This window comes from Lissotriton vulgaris, chromosome 1_1, assembly GCF_964263255.1.
Source record: "Lissotriton vulgaris chromosome 1_1, aLisVul1.2, whole genome shotgun sequence".
In the NCBI taxonomy this organism is placed as follows: Eukaryota; Metazoa; Chordata; class Amphibia; order Caudata; family Salamandridae; genus Lissotriton; species Lissotriton vulgaris.
The window spans coordinates 983,117,770-983,139,026 of NC_141685.1; the positions used below are offsets into that span (position 1 = coordinate 983,117,770).

A 21,257-nucleotide genomic window follows, 5' to 3' on the forward strand; every position below is an offset into this window, starting at 1 on the left:
TTGCATCGATTATGTATGCATAATTGAGTGGATAGTTTACGGGTAGTGCTGCACAGTCGCCTTCTACGGTCGTTTTTACTGCCAGCATGGTTTCCCCGTCTATGTACTTATCTGTACGCTTTTTGTGGCTACGGAAGCCGGGTTAGTTGCTTCCGCGGTGGCTGTATTAGCCAATGAATTCCCTGCAACGTGAACGCCATCACGCTGAAGACTCTGTGCGTGAATCACGTGAGTCTTTTGTAGTTCTTTGTGTAAAAGAGCTACCTCGTTCCAGAGCTTTTTATGCTTTATTGTGGCACCTGTGTCATCTTTGTAGTCGTTTTCGATCCAACTCTGCAGTTTGTTATTGTAAGAATTGACGCAAAAATGAGAATCGCACACTATAAGTGTGGGGAATTCGCATTCTGCATTTTCGAGCGCCATCTTTAAAGATCTGATTTCAGTTCTTTGAACCGAACAGTACTTTACTGATTCAGTTTTTGTTACTTTCGGTCTGAATTTACCGCACAGCCAACAACCTTTAATGATCGCACATGCTGCATTGTAGGATTTACTCTCTACATTAAAATGCTGTACAAAGCTATCTGTATAGATTATACAGGCGTATTGTGGGAGAGGCAGAATTTCGATTGGCAGAGGATATTCTTCTTCATATTCTAAATCATTCAGTTCTTCAAATTGCGGGGCGAAATAGTATTTCACATCTTCCGCTCCTAGAGAATCTATGCACTGTATCCATTTCGGATCCAGTGACACTGTAGGCAGGTTTACTGGGCTGAATAGCGCCTCGAAGGCGGATTCCGCTGTAAGGATATTAATCCGTTTACCGTGTGCTAGTTCTCTTTCATTTGCTAATGCGATTTGCACTGCGTTCACAGTTCTTTCTGTGTGACTGAATGTTTTTTCTGCTTGTGAGTACAAGTGAGATTTAATTGAAATTGGTACCTTTTCTCCCTCATTAGAGGTTAGGTACGTGAATCCGCATCTTCCTGAGATGACTCGGATTACAAGATCACGTGTGTTGTCACGTGTATCTAATTTTGTTTTTGCTAACATGTCTGTTTGCAGTGATCTCAAAATTTCTGTGTGTTTTTGAGTCCAATTGATTTGTTTTAAATCAGGTTTTATTAGTTCGTAGAGAGGTTTAACCCTCTCTGCGTAATTTAGTATGTAAGTTCTTCCGAAATTCAGAAAACCTAGTATTGATTGTAAATTCTTCAGCGTTTTTGGAGCTTGGAGTACAGCGCACTTCTCTAAGAAGTTGTCCGCTAGGCTTTTCCCTTCACTTGATAATTCGTACCCTAAGAACAGTACTGTCAGATGGGCAATTCGGGACTTTTTAAAGTTGAATTTGTAACCCTCTGCTGCGAACCCAAGTATAATGGTGTTCACTCTTTTCAAGTGAGTATCCAAGTCGTCGTCTGTGAGATAAATATCATCTACGTAAGATAATGCTTCATCATCATAGATTTGTAGTAACTCTGTTACCCTAGCTGAGAATAGTCCTGGGCTGTTCTTGAACCCCTGTGGGAGTCGACAGAATTTTTTCTGCGACCCAAATGCAGAGAAAGCGGTCAAGTATCTGCTTTCTGGTGCAATGTTTTGACAAAAGAAACCATTAGAAATGTCTAATGTCGTTTTGTATTTTTTCCTAACTATGTTATTCATTAGGGCTGCACTATGCGAGTTTTGTACTGCAAAAGTTTTGCAACATGTATTAAGATGTCTGTAGTCCAAAACTAGACGATATGAATTGTCTGGCTTGGAGACAGGAAACAAAGGATTGTTCATTTGAGAGGTGCATGTTTCAATCACCCCCTGGTACTCAAGTTGATCTAAGATCTCCCTGACTTGTTTTTTAGCTTATTGCTTTATGGGATACTGCCGTTGGGCAGTTGGTTCACTTTTTAGTTGGATTTTGTGAGGCGGAGAATCCTCATCCCATCCTACATGATTTTTATACAATGCAGGTGCCTGGGCTACTGCCCATTTCCTTGCATATGTGTATTTTTTGTGAATCGGAATGTGATTCGAGAAGGCAGGCATAATCACTTCTTCGCCACGAGGGCACTCCCTGACAAACTCTGGGGGCCAATCTTTTTCAGCTAACAGAATATCATAGCCTTTTGAGAGCTTATCCCAAAATAGACCTCTTATTTTCCTAGTCTTATCACCCTCTATACGCAATGTTATTTCGTATATTTTATGGGGCTCGCTAAGTCTGGCGTCGGCAGTTTCAACCTGAATGAATTCATTCGTGTCCACTGTCTCCAGATGACTCATCAAGATCTTGCGCGCTATACTGATTTCTGCTGCACTGTCCAACATTGTCAATGCCCACTCCCCGTTTTTCAACTGTGTCCTCAGTATTCTCGGCATGGTTGATTACTCTAATACTGGCTACCTTCTTTTTCTGAAATTGAGATTTCTTATTTTGAGCAGGTTCCTTGTCTTTGGACTTGGTGTGCTCTCCTGGGTCTGACCGTCCTCTTCTTTCCGAATTCTGTGGAAAAGATCGAGAGGGACGTGTATCAATACTTTGATATCTGTCAGGTTTTTTTATATTATCCCTATTTCTAAGGTTATATCTTTTCTCAGAGGGCTCCCGTTGGGGAGACTGGCGTTCTCGAGTCGGAGTTCTTTCCCTCCGTCGAGGAGACCTTCCTCTGGACTGGAAAACTTTTTCTTTGGGAGTGGATTGTTTATTTCCATCCCAGCTCTTTTTAGGAGTGTTTAAATTATTTTTAATAAATAATTTTTCAGGATTTTCGAGCAGTTGGGGCTTTACTGGTTTCCCACCCAAGCTGTCTCTACCTAATTCTTCATAGCATTTTTCTATGATTTTTGCAAGCTCAACAGGATCTTTTTTATATCTGTTTCCCTCAACTTCTGGCGGATCGCCACAGATGCTGCTTCTCCCTTTACGTTGGCTAATAATATAGCCGTGACCTGCTTGAAGTCTTTCAGTAATTTCATACCTAGATTTAAAGCGGGCTCTGGACCGAATTCATTTTGAATCTGTTTTAGCACGTCTGGTATTACCGCCATAGACGGAACACTGTGTATTTTTGTGTAAATGGAAGCAAAGACTGTACCCCAAGTGTCACAGTCCTCCACGTGTGGTGCGATTCCCATAGGAAGGCAGATGGTCAAGATTCTGTGTTTCTTAATAGGGGTAGTATCAGGAAATACTGCCTCTATTTGAGTGATTTTCTGGGCTAACCAGAAAGGAATTTGTTCCCGTTTTACGGGTGTTTTACCAAGACATGACTGTATGTTCTGTGGTGTAATTTTATTTGTGTTCCCCTGATGAGGGGTCAGCTGTGGTGAATTAACAGCTGGCTGGACTGTTGCAGTCCGCATTACATATTGGACTAATTGCCTATGTATTTTTATTAATGTGTTTAGCTGTTCTAACAGCTCTTCCTTAGACATTTTTGCAATGTCAGGATGTGGTGTGTAGCTGGCTAGAACCGGCCACGTGGCTCCTGGTCTACCTAGTGGACCGAGCCTAGTTATGTGATCATTGTGTTTTAGGGCGCCATTAAACCAGAGCAGGTGCTCTTGAAATTTAAGTGGGATTTCAACCTCCTCGAAAGGAGCGTACTCTCCCGGAGGTTCCTCTATTTTGTAATAGTGAAACTCTTGTGTTATAGCGTTTACCGCTGGAAAGTTTATCCATGAATAGAATACCTCTGTCTGCCGATACTCGTGAGCCTCTATCACGAAAATTACTGTACCACCTTGAGGTGGCAGTCCGTTTTCTATAAGTTTTAAAGTTATAGATCTTCTTAACTGGACCGGGATGATAATAGCATCCGGGTCTGTGTATTCGGGACCTTGCTGAGTCGCATCTACTGCGGCCCCAGGGGCTCCGTTTTCTGGCATTGTAAAAATGCGAGTTATGCAGAGTAGGTCTCCAAGGAGACAAAGATTAGATGCACAATATTTTGGAACACTGTGTCCTTCAACGTTGAATAAACCAGAGCTTTACATAGGAATCTCTTCCTACTAAGGTCGGGCGGATTTTAACCTTTCACCCACTCCAGACGTCTATTGGAGTATTTACGGGAGAAAGGGGTGTGAAATATGCACGACTGAGTTACTCTACAAGTCTTGCGTTAGTTTATCGCCTTACCAAACGTTAGGGCGCCATGTAGTGTAGTTCCTAGTTTCCCACTAGGCCCTGCGCATTGGAATAACATAAACAGTAGTATCGACGTGGAACTGCTTATATTCCAGGCCTCCACTGACTATGCTAAACTTAATTGGGTTGTGTTACCAACTAGCTCAGAGGTCACTGGAAACTTTCTTCTCTGCATAGGAAGTGATCAGCTTCCTTGGCACAGACAAGAAGGGATTCAGCTTTCCAACAACCGTGCAACATGACAACTTTGCTCCTCAGATCAAGAGTCGATCTCTAGGGTCGTGTGAAACAATAGACATAGATTTCACTCAGTCAGTCTAGTGCAGTTTACTTTCACAGTATGTAGAGAATAGAGAGACGGGCGTTTATCAATAAAGGGTTAATATTTATTGAACAGTCTTTCTTCTCGTACAAGAGAAATGTATTGCCACAATTGCAATAACTGTTATTATAAAAAGTACGTACAGTAAGATAAGGATTGCGAAATAGAACTGTAACAGCATTGATATGGTTTCTTAGCCATACAATGGTTTAAAAGTAATAAAACATATATACAGTCATATATACATTAGGCTAACATACTCAACTGGTGCTTCTAACTAAGCCTACCCCAGTGTGCCTGACCTAAGCCTAACACGTGAAAAGGGGAGTAAGTAAGTAGCTTAAGTTAAGTTGGTTTTGCCAAGGTTTGTTTCAAGAATTCTCGTCTAAGGGTTTAGTCAACACCATACCTCTGAATAGAATGATGGAGGATTGGTATCTCCTTCAGGGGTCTCTCTCGATATCCCAGTCACCCGCGAGGGTAAACCGGAAGCGCCGGGACTGGATTTCTCTGCACGAGAAATGCAGCGGCTTCTCTCAGCGGGTCGAGGAAGGAGGGGGGACAGCGTCCGCGGGCAGCTGGGCTGGATGTCTTCGCAGAGGACGGCTGCTCGGCTCCTCAAGCGTACTGAACCACAGTTCGCGCTGTAGCGGCGATAATGGTAATCAGTAGCTTCACCACCACAGGATAGCAGGCTGCAGCGACAGAGTGCTAGTTGTTACCAACACGGGGTCATGCAGGCAGCTGGCATCAGCAACAGGTTCGCTCACAGCTAACAGCTCACAGCTTCGCATTGCTTAAGGCAACGTTGGTAATATTTATACCTGACAGGTGCCGGGTTTGACGCAAGTTTGCTGGACATAAGACGTCAATTAAAGATGTCACTAGGAAGTGACAGTTATCAGTTGCTCATTAGAGTTCCATTACTAATCAAAACATAGCAAGCGGGGATTTCCAGGTTTGCTAAGTTTTTATCTTGTTGAAGAACTCGGAGTGTTATCTAGGAATATCAGATAGTGGCTGCTGCTCTGTCATTGCACTAATTGGTCGCAAAGGAAGTAGCAGAGAGTCATGCTGGAATGTGGCTCTGTTCGTGTGAGGCCAGAGATGACTTTTCAGAAAATCGCACTTGAACGGTTATGCCAATATAGGGAATAAATGGATTTATAGCCGAATAGGGGCATAAGGTCACAGTATCGATCAGGAACCTAGATAAGCACGCAACAGAAGCAGAGATGCTATTTTGGCGTTGAGGGCTCGTTATGTATTTCAGTGTTGAAGCATTTAGAACACTTTTAGAACCATGCTGTAGTCATGTCTCGTTTTGGAATTTAGGGTAGTATAGCTCACATGCAAATTTTTTATCTCAATCATGATAGATGTAATTAAAAGTTTTGCCTCTCCTTAATAACTTGTTTGTGATATTGGTGTTCTTTTTGATAAGGAGTCCGTTTTTTAGGTCTCGCGAAGAGAGAGACCTAATGCCGTCCATCCTTAAAGCTGACTTTTACGATCCGGATTTTCGAAAGTGCACGCCTCGTGCACGAGCTTCTGCCTATTCTGCCTATCAGCCTTTCACTGACTGGCTCTTCAAAGGCTCTGCTCCCCGCCCCCCGCCTGCACTTCACGGCCGCTTGCCTTCTGTCCCTTAATCTCCCCGTGACTCCCCCGTGGAAAACATCATCCTTATTTCCGCGTCATCCCCCAGCGTGCGCTGTGCCAACAAGCCTTTGAAGTGAAGCTTAGCTTCACTTCAAAGGTATCCGCTACCCCCGCCCCTGCTTCACACGTTTCTCGCATTTCGCCTCCCTCGCCTGCACAGCTTATACCAGAAGGTTAATATTCGAATGCATTTATTCTCGTTGTTCTATTCTCGCTTCCAGGATGGTGGTGTTAAACCAGTTCTGAATCTGCATGATTAAACCAGTTTCTCGTAGTGGAGTCCTTTCAAATTGGGATTTTAGCAGCAATTTTTGAGGTGATGCAGTCAGACGATTGGATGAGTAATGTGGAAAACATCATCCTTATTTCCGCATACTAAGAACATCTGACTTACCCGAGATGTGCATTAAGATCTAAAAATGTTAGTAAATGTGCCTTCCGTTCAGCATCTACTCTCTTCTGAATGTGTGCAAAAGTGCTCTGCACAGTGGCTGCACAGTTTTGACCTCAAAGGATTCGTATCCATCCTTCACTGGATGGATGACTAATTCACATTCTATCTTTTGTTCGATATTATTAGCCTACAGGTGATGTGTTGCATGCAGTACATTCTGATATTTGTATTGAATCTAAACATTATTGCTTGATCCCTTGTTTTTACTTACTCTTGTCCCATATACACATATTCCTTTGGATAAGCTATGTAGTGCCCGCCTCCAACAGCCCCACACGTTCTCGGGGGGGAAGCTGACATTATCTCCGCTCTTTGTTTACACTGGTAATTCTTGTTCCCATGGTTATCAGGACTCACCACAGGCCTGTTAATCGGCATGCCGAACGTTCTTTGTAACACGCAGGCCGACCAGCTGTTGTACCTGGTTTCTCCTCCTTTCTAGTTGCTCAAGCCAGTGTGAGTGTGGTGTCTGCGTGGAATGTTGGAGTGCGTGATGTCAGTGAGTTTAGAATGTGAGAGTGCCTGTGTGTCTGTGGAATGACAGTTGAGCTGTGTGGGCTGAGCTACTAACATCTTGCTCCTGGTGGAACTGATTAATTTACTATCTACTTACTATCTATGGATATTATATTACCATCCTCTGTAACTACATGGAACTTGTACTGATCTACAAATAAACCTACATCTTGGGTAAACTACTTGGCCTCCTCCGGATTCATATCTTCTTTTACCTACAACATTTGGCGACGTTTTTGGAAAAGGAAAAGAATTTACAGCGTGCAATGATCTTGAATAAATATACAAATGAAAATGAAGAGAACCCATGTCTTCTGCTGAAACGGAAATACTGCTACTGAAACGGAAATAAAGTAAGAGCCACCCTGGTAAGTTCCACCAGTGTCTTTTTACAACGGACAGCCTGCAAACCCAGGGTGTGCTTTTAATTAATATTGGCAAATGATATAAGAACTGCGTGCCAAAGTAACTGTGTGTGTTTCTAAAGTTACGTTCGACTGAAGACCTTCCTTCCAACAAGGATTTCGACTGATTGTTTAACTGCATGCGCTTTACAGTGATTTAATGAGCCTTTGATCCGTTTTTACAATTTAGAGCTGCGTTTTACAGTAGTTCAAACCTGAGTCTGTCAACCTGAAAAACTAGCTTTTGATTTCTTTTACATTGTAAGCTGCGCGAGGATCAACTGCCATCTGGTGGAACAGCCAAAGTACTGTGCATTATAGCGTTATTGTGAAAGAGGCAACTTGAACTGTTTTTACTCTTTGGTGAACTGTTATTCTAGACGGCCTGTGAGCGTGAGCGTGGGAAGCGTCATTTAAAAGCCTCTAAATGAATTTAACTACATTCAGCAAGTACTTTAAAATGATGCCATGGAAAAAGGAAATTTGGCAAGTGCTTTGGAAACGATGCCATGGAAAATGAAAGTCAGCGAATACTTTACAAATGATGCCATTTGTTGCTCGATTCTAACCTGAGAATGCCGTTGAACTAGGCGTCTGTGTATCTGCATCCACGCTGATCCTCTCCTCTCCTTGCCACTTTCAAATGTGATGACGTGGTGGAATCTTTGTGTGGCTCAGTGGAGAAGCGTAGCCCTGTGTTCGTCATCCTGCGTCACCGCCATGCAACGTGGAAGTCCTTTCTTCGTCATTCCGCTTTGTTACGTAATGTAATGTGGCGTATTTGTATGTAATGCGGCGTATTTGTATAGCGCGAACAGTGACCCGTAGGCATCCCGGCGCTTGTACTCCTACCACAAGGGAACCCCTCCTGGCTTTTCCTTGTGGGGTGTCCACTCCTGGGCATCCCATGTGAAACCAGGCATCCCTTGTGTATCAGGGGGCCTTTGTGGAGACTAAGCAAGCTATTGCCCAGAGTTGCAGCGTGGGACCCATGCTTAGAATCGGCACTGAGGCGAGAATATCCGGTCAGAGGAATTTAAGCCCGAAACCCCCCGAGGCGGGAATCGAACCCTGGTCCCTGGCCAGCGTTCTGCATCAAGGTCTGCCGCTCTATGCATTGAGCCACACTTCTCCACGTAGCGTGCAATGTTTTTTTTTATTTCCTGCCTGGTTTCCATGGCTGCGTTTGTCTTTTGCTGCCTGATCCGAGTGCCTATCGGACCATTCTCTTCACGATTGCAGTGGGATCTTTGACTTCGTGGATACTATTTTTTCTGAGTGATGCTGCCATGGTCTGGCTAGTTTTCTTGTACTGTTTACAGCCAGCTTCAAAAAATGTTTTGTTATGAATTACACATACGTTTATTGATTTTATTACGTGAATGTTGATTTTTACTCGTAATATGCTTGAAATTATTTATTCAAGTTATGCTGAAACTGTATACATTGGCAATTAGCAGTTTTAGAGTTACACCACAGTCTTATTTGCAAGTCTTATGTTTTTGCAGTTATGTATACTGTGTTTTGCGCTGTTATTTATATTTTCTCCATCTCGTAATTGGGTGTTTAGTACAGGGTATGTTTTGATTTGGCCAATCTGAACATTTTAAGGGGTACTAAGTTTTATCATTAGGGTAGTTCAGTTGCGAGTATTGGAGCTGGTCTCCTCATATTTGTTTCTATTCAGTATAGGTGTGCACGCCTACTTACTGTTTCTACCTTTTATGTTTATTTTAACCCTGCTTCACCCTTTACGCATGTTCATTTGATGGTATTAATTAAGCGCAGGTATTAAGAGTTTGTGGTATTAGATTAATGATTACATAACAAGTATTATAGTGCAAACTTTAATATTTAGTTAATACAGGTGTTAAAACGCGTTATGCTTCAACTTCTTTAAGTGTTATACGGCACGAGTATATGGTGCAATACAGGTGTTAAAACGCGTTGTGCTTCAATTTCTTTAAGTGTTATACGGCACGAGTATATGGTGCAATACAGGTGTTAAAACGCGTTATGCTTCAATTTCTCTAAGTGTTATACGGCACAAGTTTATGGTGCAATACAGCTGTTAAAACGCGTTATGCTTCAATTTCTCTAAGTGTTATATGGCGCAAGTATATGGTGCATTACACGTATTAAAGCGCGTTATTCTTTAACTTGTTAAGTACAGGTTTAAAGTACAGGTTTCAAAACGCGTTAGCGTTGTTATTAAGTAAGTGCTGGTATGAATACGCCCTAGCGTTACTATTGATAAGCTTATGTATTGAGGTTTCTTTGTTAAATTGTGCATTCCCATTATATTTATATATATATTTTGCACTTTAAGCTTCTTCAAGCTCGCATTGTTTATTCTGTTTATTTCTTGTGAAGAAAAGGGGATATATGTGCCATGTCCTATGGTTTATTCTTTTACTTTGTTTCTTTGCTTCCTTTGTTTCTTTATCTATTTCTCCCTTTCTTTCCTTTTGATCTGTCTGCTTCTTTGCAAGTTTATCTTTCATTGTATATTTGCTTAGTTGTAAGTTATTCGTTTATTTCCTGTGAAGAAAAGGGGATATGTTGTACCTGGTTTCTCCTCCTTTCTAGTTGCTCAAGCCAGTGTGAGTGTGGTGTCTGCGTGGAATGTTGGAGTGCGTGATGTCAGTGAGTTTAGAATGTGAGAGTGCCTGTGTGTCTGTGGAATGACAGTTGAGCTGTGTGGGCTGAGCTACTAACATCTTGCTCCTGGTGGAACTGACTAATTTACTATCTACTTACTATCTATGGATATTATATTACCATCCTCTGTAACTACATGGAACTTGTTCTGATCTACAAATAAACCTACATCTTGGGTAAACTACTTGGCCTCCTCCGGATTCATATCTTCTTTTACCCACAACACCAGCCAATTTGAATCGTGTATGACGGGGCACGTCGACGGGAATCTCTCCTCGTTTTCACCATTGACATTTTACCCCATCACACGTTGCTTTCCATTACTCTTCCAATATAAAGGATCTCCCTACTGAGCCAATGGATGGCACACCTCTCCAGAGGCGACACAAGGAAGGAGCTTGATTTCTCCAACTGCTTCAGGTAAGTGAACGCTCGATTACACGCCACTACTTTAATATGCTGCCTGACTGCTGGGATTCCGTCCCTACAGGTGCCATCGCCCTCACTCTTTGGGATCTGCTAACACTTTGGGGCCCAGTGCCCACCAGCCCCCTCGCACCCCTTGTGAATGGATATGTTGGGCGACGCTGCTGGTTCCCTCCAGCATTGACATGCATTACTTTGCACTCACGCCAAAGCGCGCGTTTGTTTGTTATTTACCGGCCCTCACTCACTCTTAGGGATCTGCTAACACTGCAGGACTCGGCGCACACCAGCCCCCTCGCACCCCTTGTTAAGTCGAGCACCCAGCACGGCCATCTGCCTTTCCTTTGTCATGGGTAATTAAGCTCATCTCTCCGGGCACCCTTTCATGTCCGCCGAGCAGGCCAATGCCCCCATGCTGTTGCAATAACAGGCTCACGTTTCACCCGGCCCGTGTACCACTACAGAGACACAGCTGAACTTTTCCAGAGTCACCTTTTAAAATAAGACTTATTAAATATGCTGTTTGTGTGTGTGCATTTGTTTCATGGATTTTTTCTGCTTGTGTAACATTAATTTAGCATATGATATTCACTCCTGGCCAAAGCACAAGCTGTGCCAGTTTATATAATAATAAAATATATAATTAATAGGCAATGAGGCAAAAAGTTTTTTCTTAATGCACCATTTTAAATATTCTATTATGTATCCCGTAGTTGACCTTTGCCTGATGACATTTTACCAGCCTTTTATTTTTAATTTAAAGTGAGAACAGTCAGTATCTACAGTTTTTGCGCAGATCATGATACCTCGTTGCTTTTCTGCCTGCGCTATAAACGGCTAACGCTACCCCCCCTCTCTGTGGGCTCCTGAACTTTTCATCCCACTGAAAGCACTAGGGCTGCCAAAGAGACTCTTTTCCTCATACCCTGCGCTTTGACAGCACCGGTGGTTGTGCTATAAAATCTATGCATGCATAGGTTTCAAAGCTAGCATTTTGTGTTTTTTCATGTCAGATGATGCATTTGAAATGATTAGTTGGTGGCGTAGACTGGAGCTACTGTGTTTTCTCTTTCCAATAACACTTTATTTTAAAAGTTCGGAACAGGCTCTTGTGACTTGGGGCCCAGCATAGTTAATTAAGGAAGTGCAATGAATAAGTCATCTTAGATAAAGGCCCTCCTTAACTCTCTCTACACCCCTCTCTCCCTACACCTACCTCTCTCTCTCTCTCTACCTCTCTCTCTCTACCTCTCTCTCTCTACCTCTCTCTCTCTCTCTCTACCTCTCTCTCTCTCTACCTCTCTCTCTACCTCTCTCTCTCTACCTCTCTATCTCTACCTCTCTCTCTCTACCTCTCTCTCTCTCTACCTCTCTTTCTCTCTACCTCTCTTTCTCTCTACCTCTCTTTCTCTCTACCTCTCTCTCTACCTCTCTCTCTCTCTACCTCTCTCTCTCTCTCTACCTCTCTCTCTCTACCTCTCTCTCTACCTCTCTCCCTACCTCTCCCTCTCTACCTCTCTCTCTACCTCTCTCTCTACCTCTCTCTCTCTCTCTCTCTCTCTACCTCTCTCTCTCTACATCCCCCCTCTCTCTATCTCTCTACATCCCCCTCTCTACAACCCCCTCTCGCCCCCTCTCTACACCTCCCCCTCTCTCTACACCTCCCCCCTCTCTACACCTCCCCCCTATCTACAACCCCCCTCTCTACAACCCCCCTCTCTATCTCTCTACATTACCCTCTCTACAACCCCCCATCTCTCTGTCTACATCCCCCTCTCTACAACCCCCCATCTCTCTATCTGTCTACATCCCCCTCTCTACAACCCCCCATCTCTCTATCTGTCTATCGCCCTCACTCTATCTTTCGCATCACCACAGCATCAATGAACGCCACAGCATCACTCGTCGCCACTGCATCACTCGTCGCCACCACAGCATCAATCTGTGCAACCATTCAACAACTGGTTCAAATATGTTCTCTCAGTGTTTCAAGCTTTATTACAAATGTCACAAAAAGATTTTAATATTTCACTTCTGTTCTTCGATTTTCGTCACAATAAAATACACTGAACATAATCTTAACAAAAGTTATTTACAAAAGATTAAGCTATTACCATTATGAATTACAATAACTTTTATTTAAGTATTTTCTCCATGGTTTGCCATCCTGGGGAATTCCAGGTTTCTTTTGTTTTTGATTTTGAATTAAATTTTCTTTTGGTACTGAAAAAGGGACATCAAGTTTGAATGACTTATGATGATATGGTAACTGTAAGTTATACACCAAGCGTTCGTCAAAAGCAGCGTATTTTCACTTTGGTTGACGTCATACTGAGTCATTCTGCCAACACCTATGGCTGATACCCAATAATAAATCTTCATTTATTTCGAGGGAGCATTACAGACCTAACCACTAGGTATCAGAACGATGCATAGCACATGAATCTACAATGGGTTAATGTGCAAACATTAAAGGTGTGCTTTTCTTATTTCTTATGTTGTATCCCTGTTATGTTTTAGAACTGGTCTTCAGTTTTCATTTAAATCTATGTCTACAATGTGGACCTTTAGAAGCACTGCTTTCTTTAGGAAATAGCTCTAGAGAACTGTATTTTACATGACATCAATGGTGTAAGTGACGAGTAGGCACTTTGGAATCAAGATATCACACCTTACTAAAGAGAAGTAAAATGCAAGGAGATTTCCCTGTACTCTAAATGCCCACTTGAATAAGAAATGCTGCTTTGAGAGCAGTGTCCGTGTTGAATTTGCACAAATAATGAAGCAAAACATTTTCATGACAAAAAACAATCATTTTCCATCTACGTGAATTACATTTAAACATGTCAAAACAATTGTCATGCTTCAGACAAAAGGGTTTGCCCTTTCCATCAAATGTGGGCTATGCAGATGAAAGTTCCAAGTACTAAGCAACTGGAAAGTGATAACTTTATCTTTTGCAAAATATCTGTCAGTGCTCTGTACCATGTTAGGCTTTTTTTTTGTTTGGTAAATTTTGATCTATTTGAGATAGAAATCTTCAGGTTATACACTACAATAGGGTATTGTGGAAAGTGCAGTTACGTCCATGATTGCATGCTTATCTTCACTTTTTTAGGTCGTACCTACAAGCCAGCACAAATGGAATTACCAGTTGGGCATGTCATTCCCAGGTCTGCATTTTATTTCCCATTCCAGGATCAATAACTAGTAATACCTTCAATCTGGGGCATGTATACCGGCCGGAATGTGATAGTCTGGCCCAAAGGTATCACAAACCAAATATTGGGCTGCTTGTAAATAGGCTCTAAGTGTGACTAGGCAAGTATCAGGCCTGTCTACCGTGGTGGGAGCTGGGGTTTAAATGTAAGTATTAAAAGGCATGTTCTCACAGTTTGTTGTTTAATAGGAAGAGCGTTCAGTGGAACTTGGAAAGTTCAGGGTAGTGACATTCCAACATTGACACTTAACTCGTTCAGTGCGGGAGCACTCCCTCCCTGGTGCTGCGAACGACCTTTGGCCGTCGCAGCCCCCCCCACCCCTTAGAACGCCGGCACCGTGGCGGAATTGCCGCTGCGGTTAAGGCGTTAATGGCCCTGTGAGTAGTCTTTTCCCTCAGATGTATCCCATGCTTGGTTACTTCCCATCAAATGTTTTTCAGTTTTTATTGGAATCATATCAAGTTTATCAAGGTATTTAGAGGTGATTAACTCACCTCTATCTCTTTTGTATGTGTAGTTTTAGACCAGATTGGTTTATTTTCTAGTATCCATGACCAATCTTATTTTTTAGGGCAGTTGTCATCACTTGTTGTAGGCTATAATGGATACAGTTTTGCCTTCAGATATAAATGTTCTGGTTGAGTTTATCGTGTCCTGGGTCATAAAGGCCTAAATTGTTGATGAAAATATTCAAACTTGTCTCTTGACCTATCTCGCACAGTGTACTTCTGATGCTATTTTCCCAAACTTTTGCTGCCACCTGAAAATGTGCAAGATCAATCTGAAAACTGCTGTAATAGGGCACTACCTTATGGAACCACTCTTATTCGTCTGACTCTCAAAAGTTTGCCAACGTTCTCAGAAATTGTTGTTTTTGGTTAGTTCTATATTAGGAAAATTGAAAGCATCTTTGCTTAGTCACTACCTGCCTTAGACTTTAACGGATTCCCACTAATTCCCTTGGGGCCCAGTGTCTACATTCTGAACCTCAAAAAAATCATACAACTACAGAAACTAGTATACATCAATCAAATATACAAATTATGAAACATTTTCCTTATTTCACAAACAAAAAATATGCTTTGGAAGGTTGGAGCTTTTCCAATTTGTTTTTATTTCTAAAAGACAAGGTGGTATGCCAGACTCTAGCATATTACTTTGCCTTTATTTATTTTAATTCACATTTTCTATTCGTCAGTGCATACAAGTTCTTCCATTGAGGCCACCAATCGTCCATACTACTGTTTGCACATACTATTGTGTTGTTGCCATGAATCAAGTTAAGGATACCAACCACATTTTTAGCCTCGAGTTTTAAATACATTCATGGTTATAGAGCATTTTAAAATATTCAGTTTTACGTTTTGCATCTTTATTTGTATTTAATGTATTAATTGGTTAATATTATTTACATTTCTAAACAGTTGTGGACCACTTGATTAGGTTTGGCAAACCAGCAGATGTCCACGGACCACAGGTTAAGATTCACTGGTCTAGACTGGTCGTTTCTATAAAATTAGTGTTTAAATTCAGTTCGCCATTGACGAACCGACTACATTGTTTTTAAGATGCATCTATGTGCAGCCCCACCATTGTGGACAAAGTAGCTTGAATGTAAACCAATTTATCTTGTGGTCAATTCAGTTGTAGGTGTGACACACACAGTATGGTGTGATCAGATTCATATTTCCAGGTCTGCTTCTTGTTTGACTCCCGGTGATAGTTTACATTTTCATATGGATTCACTTCTTGATTCACGCAGACAGGTTTGTTTGATTGATTTGAGTGCTCTTTCCTAAGTCAAGAGGCATGTAGCCTGTTTGAATATTTACACTTCAAAAGTCAATTATTTTATTTATTCTTGCTTGCAGTTGTTGTTTTAGAACCTCAGACCCCAGTTAAAACACAGATTTTCAGGAAAAGCATTGGTCTTCTGAATCATGAATAGCATTTATGTGAATCTGGATATTTTTTCTGTTAAAAAGGTTATCAATTTGCCAATACTGACAGCGCCGTAAGAATGGAGGAAGAGCTGGGCTCAAGCATGGCAGATCATTACTGTGCAGTAAAACAAGAAAGCAACAGTCGCCCTAACTTAGGTAAAGTTAAAGTGCTTCCCTTCTGCAATGTTGCTGCACTGCAAAGAACACTTCCCTTTGCGGTTGTGATTAACTTAACATCTTAAAATAAGGACTAAATGATACAGGGAGATAATCAAATCTAGATGTTTGTATACCAACAGGGAGGGGGGGGGGGGGGGGGTGAGCGGTATTTTACAGAACATGATTAAACATAAAATGCAGCCACGGCCTGTGCAGGTAAGAGTGGTGGAGCTGGGTTGGTGGGTGGGGGGGGGGGGGGGGGGGGGATTCAACAGATGACCACGAGGGAAAATAAAAGAAATACATTTTGCCTTGTCGTTGTCTGGCAAATCCCCAACCTGGCACTACGACTCTTACCTGCATGATCCGCAGCTGATATAATGTAATTTTCAGCAAGGTATGCGTGCTGTTATCCTGGGTAAGGATTTTGAGATATGTGCAGTGTTTGTGATAAGGGTCTTTTTCTTTTGCCCTGTTGATGCGTGTGCTTTGTTCTTTACATATCACTTGTTCTCAGCTACTGACCTGTTCTGACATGTTCCTGTTTTGTCGTGCTATAAAAAAAACAAGTAATATGATCACACACCACGGTCATAGTCAGCAAATCAGAATTAAATTAATGAAAGATTAGTTTTATCCACAGGGATTTGGATCTATCAATCTCAGTTTACACTAGTGCATGCAGCTCTGGATTGACATATTAATATTAATTAAAAGTTGGCAGAGTAGAAGAATTCATACCAACTGTCCATTTCTTACCACTTTTGCATGCTTGATGCTGCACCCATAGAGGAACAGTCTTGGACTGAGCAGAGGTATCTCCTATATTAAATTTTTCTAAAAGCAGTGTCAACAGATCACTTTAGCTTTGGTTATTGTCAGTCAGTCAAAAGCTTTTATTATCGGTAAAATACCATAAAAAGACATATATACATAATTACAGATACGAATACACAATTGCAGCTAATAAATAAGGAAGTTTAAAAGATCGTACATTACAGTCCGAGCACACAGAAAAATTCCTAAGATAGTTAAAAAAGAGTTTTAAAATGTGTTTGGAAAAATTAAAATAAAGAGAAATGGCGCTCCCAATAAACAATACCTAACCATAATGCATTTAAGGAACCACATTCATTACCGTATTTATTCTACTGCACAAATGGTGATTTGTGGGCTTTCGGTTTTTAGTTTTGCACACCTCGAATACCAAATGGACAAGAGGAATCTAGCAGTTGCAAATACTATCAGGGGGGTGGTATCATATTTGAGGATTCTAAATAACTCCCTGTAGTCACTAAGGCCCCTGGACTTACAGAGTTAAATGATCCATTTCGCTCTTGCCTTGGCGTAAAGGGGGCAGAAGAGCAGAGCGTGCAGATCTGTCTCTCTGCTACTCACACCCAGGGCAGGATCTCGCGGTATGGGGGGCACTTGACCACTTATGTGTTACACCCTTAAGAGGCAATGAGCCATGTCTAAACTGAATGAATAGTTTTTTAGCCGGGGGAGGCTGGATATCATCCAAAAATTTCTCATAGTGAGGATGGGCCTTGATGTCCAAAAAGATGTTAGTCAGCTTACTCATGGAAGGGTTTGTTGTTATAAGTTTCATGCGGTAGCGCTTTAGAGCCACGTTCAATGATTTCTTGGAATACTGATGACAGATCTCAGGGGACGACCCCATATCCCCCCCTACCTAGGGCGTGGCAGAGATGCTTGACGTGGTTTAACCAGGGAATTTTCCCCGTGCTCCCCCTGGACAAAAGATCCCCCAGGTCCTCCCTGTAGCTCGAGAGCTATGGGGTCGACCATAGACGTCTCCAATACAGGAGGGGACGGTTGGAGACAATCTCCTGGATGGGGACCAATCCTAGGTCCAGCCGGAGGGGGGTCAAGGGGTACTCCTAGGTCGTCTCAAAAGACGCCTAATAAAACTGTTCTCAGTGAGGGAGAGGGGGGCAGCACTAACATGACCCCATAAATCTCGCCATAAAGCGCTCCCCCTCTCGCCTGGACTTTATAAATATCCATAGGCGGACTCAACAGTTTAGAAGAGGTGTCATTAAAGACCTTTAAGATACCGCCAGACGATTGCGCCAACTTCAGGTTAGCCTTAGTCATATGAGACCCCCAATCCATTCTGTCATTTAGTGTAACCCCCAAATAATTGAAGGTAGACACTCGATCCAGTACCGTTCCATCCATGTGGGGGCGAGGGCAATTGGCTAGTTTGCTATTATACACCATTAACTTTGTTTTAGAGAGATTAATCTCCAGGTTCCTCAGTCTGCAAAAGGGGCAGAATGCCTCTAATGAACGCTGTATGCCCGTGGATGATTTTGACAATAAGAGGGTATCATCAGCGAAAATTAGGGCAGGTATCTTGCTCCCTGCTAACCTTGGAGAGTCCAGGTCTCTTTCTCCCAGTAGGTGGTCTATCAACCCATTGAGGAAGAGAGAGAAGAGCTTGGGGGCCAAGACGCACCCCTGTCTCACTCCCTTTTCCACCGAGAACAGAGCCGACAGCTCCCCACTCCTCCCATATCTCACCCTAGTGTATGTGCCTTGGTGCATACGTTTAAATAGATGGCACAGGTAGGCCTGAGCTCCCATCTCCAGCAATATTGCCCAGAGCTTATCCCTTAGGACCAGGTCAAATGCGGACCGAAGGTCCACAAAAATCAAATACAGGCTATCTGCCCCAATTCAAACTGTCTTCCAGTAGACCAACTGTAATCTAAACAGTTGGTCAATGGTGGAAACCTTTGTACGAAAGCCTGCTTGGAGGGAGGCTAGGATGTGATGTTCGTCCATCCAACTCTGCAACCTTGTTAAGAGGAAGCGGACAAATAATTTCTGGAGGACCTCGATCAAACTTATGGGACGGTAGTTGGCCGGGTCAAGAGGGGAAGCTTTTTTGTGAATGGGAATGATTTCAGCTCCCAGCCAAGTTGGGGGGGATCTCCAATCCCTGTAGGATGGCATTAAAATAAACCCAGATGTAGGGGGCCCAAACCTTTTGTTCACTACGGTATAAGTCGCCAGCGATCCTATCAAGGCCTGGGGCTTTCTCCGGGGTCAAACTACTGAGGGTCGCCTGTACTTCGAGAAGGGTGCAGGGTGGGCAAACAAAGCCTAGGGCCTCCGGATTTACTGGATCCAGAGTACTTGTTTGGGTCGCTAGCTCTACTCGAGATTCGGGATTACTAAGTGAGAAGAGGGGCTCGAAGTGATCTAGCCAAACCTCTTCACTAAGATTTTGAATGATGGCAGACGTTCCTTCAGCCGACCCAACTCAAACAAGGTTCCAAAAAGACCTATAGTCTCGAGCTTCCAGGGCTGCTTTAATGCTTTCCCACCTTGAGGCCTCCCACTCGGACCTGGCCTCCTTAATCACGCTTTTATAAGTTTCCCTTGCGTTTCTAATGCTAGACTGAGACCCCGATTTTGCCTCCTTTATCAGGGAGTTTTTAGCTAGCCTACAATTTTTATTGAACCAATGATCACGCTTTTTTACCCTTGGCCTCGTAATATCGGTGATATAAAAGTAACCGGCCAGGGAACAGAGGAGCTTGTTATGGATACATTGCAAACCCTGGAGGTGGAGATGGGGAGGGTCGCAATTGGAGTTTAAGAGGTGAAGAACCTCTGTTAGAGAACGTGCGACATGGCGATATAGCTCCGCTAGCTTATCAGGCGCTACCGCGAGCTTCGCCCACCTGATACGTCTACCACCTGCCGCTGTAACCAGGTTTGAATTATTAGTGGTCTTAGCTCCCCCCAGTTTGTTACAGTGACCCAAGGTGTTTAATAATTCTAGTGACAATAAATTATGGTCACTATCGACCCTTGGGATGACGGAAAAAGCTCTCAAACGTCCCCAGAATTCTACATTTACCAGGATGTAATCTAAAGTTGTGCTTTTCCTTGGTTTATTAAAGGTGCTTGAACCCGGAACATCTGGAGGGAGTCTGCCATTACAGGCCCTGAGAGAATGTGAAACAACCAACTTGTTGATCACAAGGGCCAGGGGCAGTAAGCGCTTTTCCGGGTACATACTACAGTCCGGGATCAGACAATTTTCGTCCTCATCCGAGGTTACCTAGGGGATCCCCAGGAGTGGTTCATAATGACAATTAAATCAGTGCCAATGATTTTATGATACGATCAGGGGAAGGAGTGAAGGAGAACCTCTAGGGCTTCCAGAGTTGATAAACCCAACTGATGCGGTTGGGGACGTAAATAGATATTAATCACTGCCAGCGACAAACCATCCGGAAAGTTGAGTACAATACATAGGATGTCCGGGCAGTGAGAATCTATTATCTTAGCTGAGCAACCTAGGTGCGAAGCAACCCAAATACATAACCTCCCCGAGGGTCTTCCCCTCGGTCCCTGCACAGCCGGTGAATGAAAAGACTCATAACCTACCCTAGCTGGAGGAGACAGCAACCAAGTCTCTTGAAACAGACATATATCGTAACTATCCATCAGCTCTCCCCACTCCGGATTGTGCAGCTTAGACCCCATCTCCGCTATGTTCCCAGACCCAATTAGTGGTCTACGTGGCACCGCTTGGGCTGGGGAGTCCTCGGTGGGTTGGAACACAATTGAGGGTGGAGATGCTATTTGTAAGCGAGTGTCCAACTCCTTTACACCCCTTGTTGAGACAAAGTTTTGAGAAGTTGGGGATGTGGTTGTACTACCCACCTTGATTCTGGAAGCCTGCTCCGGGAACCCCGCCTCTATGCTGGAACCCTACACAACATGGCTCCCCAACTGATTCGGGACCATTCCGTCGGCAGACGGTGATTGCACTGTATCTGTACCCACTGGTATGTTGTAATCAAATTCATGGCCGTCATGATGGAAATAAGATGGTTCTGGCCTACCCGATACAAAAGTTTGTGAATAAAAATACCCCAGGTGGCAAGTGTTAATAGTGCCAGCATTAAAAGGCCCTCCATTCGCCATATGTGTCCAGCTGCTCTAGGATCCCTAAAGTTGATAATTACGCAATCACCACAGATGTCTTTCGGTCTCGTCCCCAACCAACTGACTCTGTGCGTGAACAAAATCTCCCCCTGGCCAGCTCCGATTAAAGGTGTTTGTCGGCTTAGCCAGAAAATGACTTTGTTCTTTAGCTCAGGGAAAGATTCCCCTCGATCGCTGGCCAGTGGAGGTACTCCCGTGAGCAGTACCACATACGGCGAGGCTTCTGGAGGTAACTGGGGGCGAGGAGGAGATTTTAAGGGTCCATTCTCGCCAGATTTCAGGGGCGGATTATGTTGGAACCTACCAGACTCTGAGCACAGAATTCCAGAAGTCTTTGGAATGGGGGG

The 21,257-nt window shown here is 43.1% G+C and overlaps 1 protein-coding gene across 4 annotated transcripts in view; it reads left to right on the plus strand.

Moving 5' to 3' along the window:
- Positions 1 to 21,257, plus strand: part of LOC147748342 (uncharacterized) — a 158,068-nt gene that overhangs the window by 78,306 nt on the left and 58,505 nt on the right. For 2 of the 4 annotated variants that reach the window (XM_086960446.1, XM_086960457.1), the window contains exon 6: positions 15,799 to 15,912. The exons of the other annotated variants lie outside the window; for them this stretch is intronic. In XM_086960446.1, coding sequence (XP_086816572.1) covers positions 15,799 to 15,912 — 114 coding nt within the window. The remainder of the gene's footprint in view (positions 1 to 15,798; positions 15,913 to 21,257) is intronic. 4 annotated transcript variants of the gene reach the window in all.